This window comes from Tripterygium wilfordii, chromosome 13 (genome assembly GCF_013401445.1).
Source record: "Tripterygium wilfordii isolate XIE 37 chromosome 13, ASM1340144v1, whole genome shotgun sequence".
NCBI classification, from domain to species: domain Eukaryota; kingdom Viridiplantae; phylum Streptophyta; class Magnoliopsida; order Celastrales; family Celastraceae; genus Tripterygium; species Tripterygium wilfordii.
Genome location: NC_052244.1, coordinates 9368892 through 9380092, shown reverse-complemented (window position 1 = coordinate 9380092; position 11201 = coordinate 9368892). Strand labels below are relative to the sequence as shown.

The 11201-nt window shown below is 34.9% G+C and overlaps 1 protein-coding gene across 1 annotated transcript; it reads right to left on the bottom strand.

The window, feature by feature from the left end:
* Positions 1-1596: 1596 nt before the first annotated feature.
* LOC120013355 lies at positions 1597-3656 on the bottom strand. The gene is made up of 6 exons (XM_038865136.1): positions 3233-3656; positions 3030-3141; positions 2842-2925; positions 2549-2677; positions 2201-2395; positions 1597-2136 (listed from the first exon to the last, which is right to left on the bottom strand). The coding sequence occupies exons 1-6, from the start codon at positions 3280-3282 to the stop codon at positions 1705-1707; spliced, it is 1002 nt and encodes a 333-aa protein (XP_038721064.1). The 5' UTR covers positions 3283-3656; the 3' UTR covers positions 1597-1704.
* Between the last annotated feature and the right edge of the window lie 7545 nt (positions 3657-11201).

Sequence of the window (11201 nt, the reverse complement as noted above, 5' to 3'; positions counted from 1 at the left end):
TCATTATTTTTGGCAGTTTTTGTGGTGATTTTCATGGTTTTTTGGTTCTGATGTGAGATCTACAAACTGCAGGTGATATGTTAACTGTTTCGATTAATTTAATATCTGTCATAATGTTATATGTCTTGCTAAATGTTATCATTTTTTTTAAAATGTTATTTGTCCTTAATGAAATATTATTTGTTTGAAGTTCCAAAATGACCAAAACCAATAACATATCAGACAGATATAATATTTGTAGATTCAGATTCGATTTCAAAAGAATATTGACAAATACAAAACATATATAATATTGATAGATACAAAATAGATATAATATCATATACGAAACAAATATAATATACGCAGAGTTAGATCCGATTTCAGATGGAAAAAAAGTTTGAAAAAGCAATAAAACCTCAGAGGTGATGCACCTTGGTCTGTGGAGTTGATTGGAGGTGTTGATGGTTTCCAGCATTGGCCGTATTGGCGGGATCTAGCTCTTTTTCAAACGGTGGCCGTGATTTCACAAAGCTTTTTCGGTGACTCAAGTGATTTTCTACTGTTGATGATGACTGAGCTTTGATCGGGCTGACCTAGAACTTCATTTTGGTAGTTCATTCGTTGAAAATAATGGTCGGATGGCCAACTTCCGATATGGTGGCGCAAGGAAGAAGAAGAATGAGGGAGGGTATTTTGGTAAGTTGCTAGGCTTTATCCTTTTTTCTAAAGTTTTTTTTTAGATTGTCTTTGTTGGATACAACTTTTAAGTTTTGTCGGATAAAAACCCCATAAATTTAATATTATATGAATATAATAAATATAATTTTATTAAAATTAATTTTAAGCATAATTAATTTTATTAATAAAATAATTGATTTATTAAAATTTATATTTTAAAATAATGTTGTTAATAATTTAATCTTAAATTTAATTTAATAAATATGATTTATTACTTAAATTATAAGTTTAAATTTTAAAGAAAAATGAATAAACTTTTATAATATATTAATAAAGAATTTATTTGAGTAATATGTTAATAAAGGTATTAATATAACCGTGGGCTCCAACTATTTTTATTCAAAAATAATAATAACTATAATGATCTGTGGGCCCCATATGCCTTTCTGACAAAAAAAAAAAGAGAAGGAATGGCGTTAAACACCTAGAAGCTCCCATTCGGAGCTTCTGGTTTTGCAGCCGAACCACTGTAATGTGTGCAACGGTTCCGCTGCAAACGCTTTGTTGTTTGGCAAGGCGTGGACGTCGAATGTCCGCACAGCGGAAATGCTGTGCCATCCGCCTTGCCAAATAAACGGTATAATTCAACGTTTATTAATTTAGGAAAATATACATATAAATTAATTTAAATTTAAATTATAATTTAATGAGGGTAAACTAATTATTTGGAACCACCAAGATTCTAGCCTACTATGTATTCTCTTCACCGAATTTCCATGAAAAAATATTGAAAGATAAGGATCTTCTTCCACCTTGCACATCGGTGGAACTATGGTGACAAGCCCATCGTATATGGGCAGTAATTTTGGCTCAACTAGACATTCCACATCGGATGAGTACTCCTATCACACACTAAAATTTGCTCGATGGAAAAACTGAGTAATTAAAATTGCACCATCTCCAACTTTCAATAAATAAAAGGCTATACAAAAAAAAAAAGTAGAAGATATATAAAGATACACCAATCCCTGCCAATCCTAGAAACTACTCAGCATGAGGGGAGACAGTTCCTAATTGGCTCCGCAATCTAGAAATGGCCACACAAAGGATAAAGATGAAAGGGATGACAGCCATTTTAATGGGATTATCATGCTTCTTATAGGTATATACGTACTCAATTACTGAATACACACATTGCCAGATTGCACAAGCCAATCCAAAGTTGTCAACAGTTGTTCCAAAAAGCCTGTCATTTGGATAATAGAAACACCATATCCTTCCATTTCTTCTCCAAGTAACATTTTCTTCTTGCATTGTGAAACAAACTTCTATGAAGAATATAATTAACCCCACAAATGCCATGAACATAGCAATTAGTGCATATTGTGGCTTTTCTGGAGTAGACATTTGATCAAAAGCCGAAGACACCCCCTCGATCAATAAGCTAGTCAGGACCAATGTCCATTTCATCCTTTCCTGTAAACCAAAAATATACATAATTATTTTGGACTTTAAACATAAAAGCTCTTGAGAGGATTACCATGTGACCCAAATTTTCGGTCGATCGGGGAGTAATAGGCCGAGTGTTTTCATTCCCCAAATCAATATCGATAGAAAGGTGTGGGCTTTGATTCTGCACATTTTGTTGATGAGAAGCAAGGCGATCCAAAAATTTGTCCAAGGCTTCCTTCATCCACAACCGTTGACAAACCACTCTTGCTTCACGTGCAGTCATCTGAATTAATCATAATTAGAACAGAGTGAGTGGAGAATGAGCATAGTAGTGAAAACTTGTTGCTTGCTGTAGTGAATGTAGACACATTGACGAGCCACATGAATCATTTTTTTTTTGATAACGATTAGTAATTGATCAGGCAAAGGAAAATACCCAAATTCTTTGACGGAGTTCCTTCTCCGGCCACTCATCTAACTCCTCTTGAACAAGCATCGGGAACATGTACCCATCATACAAAGTGTTTCGGGTTTTGCTCCTGAACTCCCACTTACCCAACTCAGGCTGCCAAAATCAACAGATCTTGAAATTGAAATTTGAACTTGGTTTCCTATATCAATGAACTTAAATGCAAATTCCAAATTTTGATGGGTTTTGGAGGAACACATCAGTAGATGACAACTGAATATTTTCTGGTAAAGTAGAAAAGTATAAGAAAAAGAAGTAACCTCCAAAGTTCCTCTAACTCCAGCTTCCTCCAGTGCCTCTCTTGCAGCCCCTTCCTTTTTGGTTTCATCAAACTTCCAATGTCCCTGTACTTGAGAGATCATGTATCATTTGATTAATTTTATGATTAAACTGCATAAATATATAAAATTTACTTGATCTGGATATTAAGCAGAATTATGGTCAACACCTTTGGAAACAGCATTCCCTTGCCTTTTGTTGAGCTGATGATTAAAACTTCTATGTTTGCCATTTCCTGCAATGAAGTTTCCCCGGTTTTCTTGTATCGATATGGTATACATCTACAGACAGAGAAACGGGCATATGTATAAGATTAAAAGAAAATCAACAATCTTTGCACTGAGATCTTGAGAAAGAGCGAGAGAGACAAACCCGACGACTTGACGACGACCATTCTTGTTACGCTGCAAATGCTTCGGCATTTTTGTAGAATACGAACGCTACTCAACTTAATTTAAAGAGAGAAGGAAGGCAGAGAGCGGTGAAGAACTTTTAGGTTTGGGCATCGAGAAGAAGTTTATTTGTAAGATTGGCGAAGATTCGGTTGATTAATTGTAAGGTGATTTCTTAACTTAAAAAAACATAGACTTGTTGACGCTGCTTCCCTCTTGGTTTCCCTGTGGAAAATGTAGAGAAGTTGTGGCCTCTGAATATCAAGGTAATTGCTAAATTTCTTCAAATGATGGACAGGCCGTCTCAATTAATTAGCTTAAAAAGCAGTCAATGTCGCCGGCTGTTCTCTCTCCCCTTGTACTTCTTCTTAATTAGTCTCTTTCTTCTCACTTTCTCATTTCACTCTCTCTTCTAACTCCATTTTTCCCCGAACCCCTCTCTCTCTTCTTCTTCTTCTTCCTTAGCTCTATTTATGTGTCCCCTCACTGCTTTCTAGTATAAATTTTACATTCTTTCTAGATCTAATACTACTAATTAAGCCAAATTGAGCTTGAATTAAAAATTGGAGAACAGAAGCAGTAGGTGAGAGCTTAAAGTAGGAAATGTTATTTGGAGATTAGTGTTATAAACAGTGTCTCACATCAGTTGGGACGCCACTAATCAAGTGGTTTATATGGACAAAACCAACCTTTAACATGTAACAAGACATTTTTCTAATCCAAGTGAGTTAGTTTTTGACATATGGGTTTCGATTCTTAGTAGTTGGGTTACGGATGAACAAATCCTTACGGACTCGATATATTCACGGGAACCAGACAAACCAAAACGAATAATATTATTGACATGTATAGGGGTATGGATTTCTGACAATTAGTTTTGAGCTAAATCTTTGCCTTGGTTGGGGATAAATCTTTTGCATTTCCAACTCGCCAAGGTACTTCGAGAAAATGGATGATTCAAATATCCCGAATTTTCATGTGCCAAAAGTCCATTTCTCTAATGAGGATGAAAGATAAGATGTTCACAATTTCAAACTCAAGTGGGAAACTAGTACATACATAGTATTGGGAAGAAAAATAATATCTATCTCAATAAAAAAAAAAAAAAAAAGAAAGTTCGAAACAACTGATCAATATTTAAAAACTCAAAAGACTCATCTTCCTCTTCTTTCTCTAAAAAAAATCATTCACTCTTCTCAAATCCTCTAGATTTGTTTGGAGGAGGAGGTGGAGATCCTTCTTCTCCACTTCCTCCTCCCCTGCTATTGTTTTTGACTTCTTCTTTATGCACTTCTTTTTTTTTTGTTTTTAATTCAGAATTTATTGTTTGTGACTCTAAATCTCCTCCAAATCGACGCAGATCTTTGATTATCGGCGTTTTTGGTGTGTTACGACGACATATATTTGATTCATAGTGATGAGAATCCCAGACTTACGACATAACATCCTCTCTTCTTGAAGGGGAAACCAAGATCCTTGATCTAGAATCATGGTATTGTTTGTTTTATTTTTTTGTTTAGTTTATGTAATCCTGCATAGTCCGGTAGAGCATGGTGTAGTTTGGCGATTGTTCAATGATATTCGGTGTAATACGGTGTCGTCCGAGAGTACAGTGGTCGCCATATGTATTTTTCTTTTCTTTTAGTTCTCCTGTAATCTATCTTTATGGTAGATCAAGTGCCTTAGGACCTTATATTCTCGTACCCTTTGTGTAAATAAATACAATTCGATCCAGACAGTATAAAACTCAGAAGTTTAAACTTTATACATCGCACCAATGCCATATGGCTGTAGATAAAAAAAAGAAAAAAAAAATTTATATCTTTTTGAACTCTCTAAATACATGAATTTTATCTAAAGCCATGCCTCACTAGTTCTTCAATCCCTTTTTTTAAAGTTGATTGAATACTCAAACTATATATGTACACATAATTTTGCAAGCAGTGCTAGCTAACCCATATAGTGGTAGTCCATGGGCGCCAAAGTCTTTTAAACGAAATTTTAAAACATTTTAACTCTCAAAATACATGTTAAATTTTTTTAGAAAATTATATATTTGGAATTAACGCATAAAAATCATTCTAACAGGATTCATTGTCGATGAGTTTTATCAGGTGAATCTTAATTTTATTGTTTTTTACAATGGAATTTCAAAAACAATAGATTCAGAATTAAAACAATGAATTATAGACTGTGCTTTTAAAAATAATGAAATTTATATTAAAATAATAAATTTTGGATGATAAATTTTTAGATAAAAGAGTGAAATAAACCTATTAAATCAATGAAATAAGCATGTGTTTCATCACATCATTCAATCTGCTTTTAAAATGTAAATAACAATGTAGATTCGTCATGATTCTTGTAATGACAAGAAATTGCATTGTAATCCCACTGTAGATACCCCGATTTGACAAACCTACAGATAACACAAGATGAATGTACTAGCTTAAAGACCGACAACGTCCTACTTTTTTCTCAACGGTTTGGTGTTGAAGATGACCCACTAATTTGTCTAAGGGTTCTTTAATCCACCAATGCTGACAATACTCTCTTGCTTCTTCAACACTTGTCTAGATCAATTGCATCACATGATGACATCACTCTCCTTTTAATGACATTAATTTTCATGTCTTAATCGGGTGTACGGGTTTGTTGTAATTGTTTTTACAACGGATCCGTAGTAATAAAATTAGGGTAATTTAAATTTTAAAAAATTATAAATGTGTTTTGATTGGATTTAAGATTTCAACGATATTTATTTCTCCAAATTTTTATGTCTTTTTCATATTCGATTTGATTTTTATTTAGAAAAAAAAATATATTGTTGAACTCGTAAACCCGAATCAATACATATTTATTGATTTTTTTAAACAAAATTACAACAGATTCCAGTCACTCATAGTAATTGTACCCAAATTCTTGGACCAAAGTTTTCTCCAGCCAGAAATCTGACTCCTCTTAAACAAGGAAAACATATATCCCTCGTAGGCTTATAGCAAGTGTCATGTGTTTTGCTCTTGAAATTTCGTTTACCCAATTCCCACTTCAAAAAGGCACACACGCCCCTTCTCATAAGCATCAATTGTATCAATGTGCAATTAAATCTGTGAATGTGTTTGGTGGGGCGGGATGAATGTGTTTGGTGGGGCGATCCAAACAACCCACAAAATAATAAGCGATTTCGCTGCCTTTTGATAAGCTACAAAATTATAACTTATGAAGGACTGAACCAGCATTTTTTTATATTAAAAGTTAACGTGGGGTCCACGTTGAATGATTATTTTTTGTTTTTTTTTTAAACTAAGTGAGCCCCATTTTTGTAATAGTTTATATTTAATAAATTAAATATTTATTTTATAAAAAATATTTTCACAATAATATACTAATATATTTATAATAAAATAAACAAAATAAAATATAGTATTATTAACCTTTAAGATATAAATTTAATAATAAAAAATTATTATGAAAATCATAAAATATAATATTATAAATTTTAAGATAATAATTTTAGTTTAATTTATATAAAAAAATTCTAATTGATATTATAAAATTAAATGTAATAACAAATTAAATTTAATATTTGTAAAAAAAATTAAAAAATACAAATAAAATGTACTTTTGCACAGTATAAGGTAGGGGCAAATATAAGCTTCACCAAGTATGATATTTAAATTTAACCGTCACCATTTGAGATTTATTTATATTAAAAAAATGATGAACTTATTAATACGTATTCTATAAAAAAGTGAAGTTATTTATTTGCTAATTTACTAAAACACCTGTTGTCACCAAAAAGTGATCCAAGGTTGTGATGATATACAGGTATGTCAAGGCTTATAGTTTCCTACACTAATTTGAATGAAATGCACCAAATGTAAATAAGACTTATATCTAAACGATTGAACGAACTATCTTGGGACCTCAATAATTCTAGACTCCTCAACTCCACTGAAGTACGTTTTGTTGAGATTGGAATGAAGAAAAATATATAGACACCAAGAACAATTTACACAACGATGGTAGCGTTGAAACCTGACAAAGAATAAATACAAAGGAATTTGAAATGAACAACATGATATTTGCTCGAAATTGATAAGAATTTGGAAAGTAATTAGAATGCTAGAATTGCTCGGAAGCTTGAAAATGCCTTTGGGCTTGAGTGAGTTTGTTTGATTTGTTGATTGTTTTTGTTCTTTCCGATCTGTCTGTCTACCAGCTTTATAATTCCTGTCTTGCACGAAATTCTCCCTCCATAAACCATGATCTTATTACAGTTATTCCCTTATTTGTACCATTTTCTATCAGTTAGAAGTCATTACCACCTCTTCATATCAGTTTTTCCTTTACTTCTCTCATAAGCTGCCACTTGGACCACATTGTTGTAACTCTCAGCACACTTCTTCTTGGACCTTTATACTCATCAACTAGGCTTCATCTCCTTCTCAATATAATGGGCTCATGGGCTGTGATTGATTCAAAATATGATGGACTGTAAGGGCTGCATCTTGGGCCTTGTACATGGACTAGGCCTAGCCCATAATATTTTTAGTGCCAACAATTGTCCCCCAGCTTGAATTCAACTGTTCAAAGTTGGATTTAAAGCTGATTTTTCGGCTCTCTTAAAAATCTTTCTCAAATATCAGTTACCATCAAATAAAATCCATTTAAAATTCAAACTCTTCTCCTATCTCATTTCATTTGATCAGCAGTTGCTCTCACTCCTGCACGCCTCTCTGTACTTGACTCCTAGTGGTAGGATCACCTTCCATATCATTTGGCCTTCATGGAACATTTTCTTCTTCACTTTCTTGTTGTAGGCATTTGCTATCTTCTTCTTTTGGACTATCATCGTGTTCAAAGCCTCCATCCTACTTTCATCCAACTGTTCCAGCTCCATTTTCATAGCTTCTGAATATTCTTCAGCAGATAGATCATGTTGCTTCATGATCCTCAAAGATGGGACCACCAGCTCCATCTCTATCCTTGACTCCTGGTGGTAGGATCACCTTCCTTATCATTTGGCCTTCATGGAACACTTTCTTCTTCACTTTTTTGTTGTAGGCCTTTACTATCTTCTTCATTTGGACTATCATCATATTCAAAGCCTCCATCCCGCTTTCATCCAACTATTCCAGCTCCATGTTCATAGCTTCTAAATATTCTTCAGTAGACAGATCATGTTGCTTCATGATCCTCAAAGATGGGACCACCAGCTCCATAGGTAGTAATGCATCATGCCCATAAGTGAACAAAAGGACTAGTTGCAGTGTTCGTTCTCTTGGATATACGGTAGGCTCATAATGTCTCTGGTAGTATCCTGTGCCATGCTATGGGATTATCCTCGATAGTTTTTTGTAAGATAAAAATGATCACCTTATTTGAAGCCTCTGCCTGTCCATTGGCCTTAGCATAGTATGGAGTATATGTAAGCAATTTGACTCCATAATATTCTAGAAATGCTTTGACCTCCCCTCCAGTGAACATTGTCCCCTGGTCAGTTGTGATGGTTTCTGGAATGTCAAATCAGAAAATAAGGTGTTCTTTGATGAAATCTACAACCTCTGTTTGTTTGACTTTTTTCAAGGGTATCGCCTCTACCCATTTTGTAAAATAATCGGTAGCCACCAGGATAAAATGATAGCCCTTAGATGAGGCAGGAAAGATCTTTCTAATGATATCGAGTGGCCACCCTTTGAATGGCCATGGTTTAATGATAGACTACATATCCGCCGTTGGTGCTTTTTGAATGTTGCCAAATTTTTGGCATTGTTGACAGCCTTTTGCATATTTAATGCAATCTTTTCAGGATGGTTGGCCAATAATAGCAGTGTCTCCTGATCAACCATATCATCTTTGGACCGACTTGATGTGCGCCATAGATACCTTCGTGTACCTGTTGCATTATTTTCATACTTTCAATAAAACTAGGGCAGCGAAGTAACAAACCATCAGCTTCTTTTCTGAAGAGTTCACCCTCGATCATTACATAACTCTGTGCCAACACTTTCACCTTTCTAGACGTTGGATCATTGGGATATGTTAGATGATTAATGATATCTCTCTTCCAATCTTCCATCTGATCATCAAGAGCTAGGCATTCAACTGCCATGCCTCTCTCTCTGATAGATGGATGAGATTGTCTTTCCACCGTGATGATTTGTTGTATCAAATTTTCTAGAATTATTAAACCAGAAGTCAGTTGGGCCAATCCATTGGCCTCATGATTTTGTTCTCGTGGAATGTACTTCACCTCTTGAAAGTCATCAAATAATTGCAAGGCTGTACTATAGTACGGAGCCAATGTAAAACTAACACATTTGTATTCTCCAGCCAATTGTTTTAGCACCAATTGAGAATCTCCAACCACCAGAATATTTTTGGCTTTGAGTTCAAGCAAGATCTCCAAGCCAATGATCAGTGCTTCATGTTCTACCTGGTTGTTTGTACAATTAAAATCCAAATTAAAAGCTAAGGTGGTTTTTGTACCTCTTGGGGATGGAATGACTACCCCAGCTCCAACAGCCATCTTAGTGCTAGACCCATCAAATTTTAGCACCCATTCACCTTCATCTTCAAAAGTTGGTGTAGTATGTGTATCTATCATGCCTTGTGAAGTCTCAAGAATTTCCAGACATGGGTGGCAGTAAGGAAATCAGCAAATGCTTGCCCTTTGACTGCCTGTTGTGGTCTCCATTTGAGGTTGAATTCTATCAAGGTCAATGACCATCGACCTATCCTTCCTGTCAACAATGGCTTGGTCAGCATGTGCTTGATCAAATCAATTTTTGAAATCACGTATACCTTAGTTTGAAGCAAGTAGTGCCTCAACTTGGTACATGCAAAATATAATGCACGGTAGAGTTTTTCCACCACGGAATATCGCCCTTTAGTATCTGTCAACAATCTGCTTAGGTAGTAGACTGCCCTTTCTCTTCCAACATCATCATCCTGGGCCAGTAAGCACCCAATGGAATCATCAATAGCTGATATATACAACTTCAATGGTTTATGCCTGTTGGGTGGCATAAGAACTAGAGGTTTGCTTAGGTAGGCCTCTTCGTGTTTTGGCTCCCATCTGAATGCATCCTCCTTCTTTAACTTCAATAGCTCTGAGAAAACCTTGGTCTTACCTGCAAGATTAGAAATAAATCTTCTAAGGTAATTTACCTGACCAAGAAAGCTTTGGAGCTGTTGTTTGTTCTTTGGTGGTTGAGCTTGGCATATGGCTTTAGCTTTGTTTTGGTCAACCTCCATGCCTCTCTGACGAACCAAAAATCTCAGGAAGTTTCCAGCTTTAACTCCAAAGGCTTATTTCAAAGGATTGAACTTTAGTTGGTACTGCCTCATCCTTTCAAATGCAAGTTTGAGATCGACCATATGGTCATTGGCCTTGACTAACTTGACAATGATATCATCAATATAAACTTCCAGTTTCTTGTCTATCATGTCATGAAAAATAGCATTCATTGCCCATTGGTAGGTGGCTCCGGCATTCTTTAAGCCAAATGACATCATTACCCACTCATAGGTACCCAATACTCCTGGACATCTAAACGCCGTTTTTGAAACATCTTCTTCTGCAATAAATATCTGGATGTATCCAGAATAACCATCCATCATATATAGTAGCTCGTGTTGAGACACACTATCTATCAGCATGTCAGCAATTGACATAACATACACATCTTTAGGTGTAGCAGTGTTTAAATCACGAAAATTAACACAAATACGAATTTTGTCATTTTTCTTAACTACCGATACGATATTGGATAGTCATTCAGCATACCTAGTTGGCCATATGAAACCGACCTTAACCAACTTCTGTCATGAAGGGTATTTTCTTGGATGTTTGCTCTATCAAATCAGTTGAGAAGATTGGTGGTATAAGGATCAAAAGAAGAAGAAAAAGAACAAGAAGATGGGTATGCAATAGAGATTGCAGT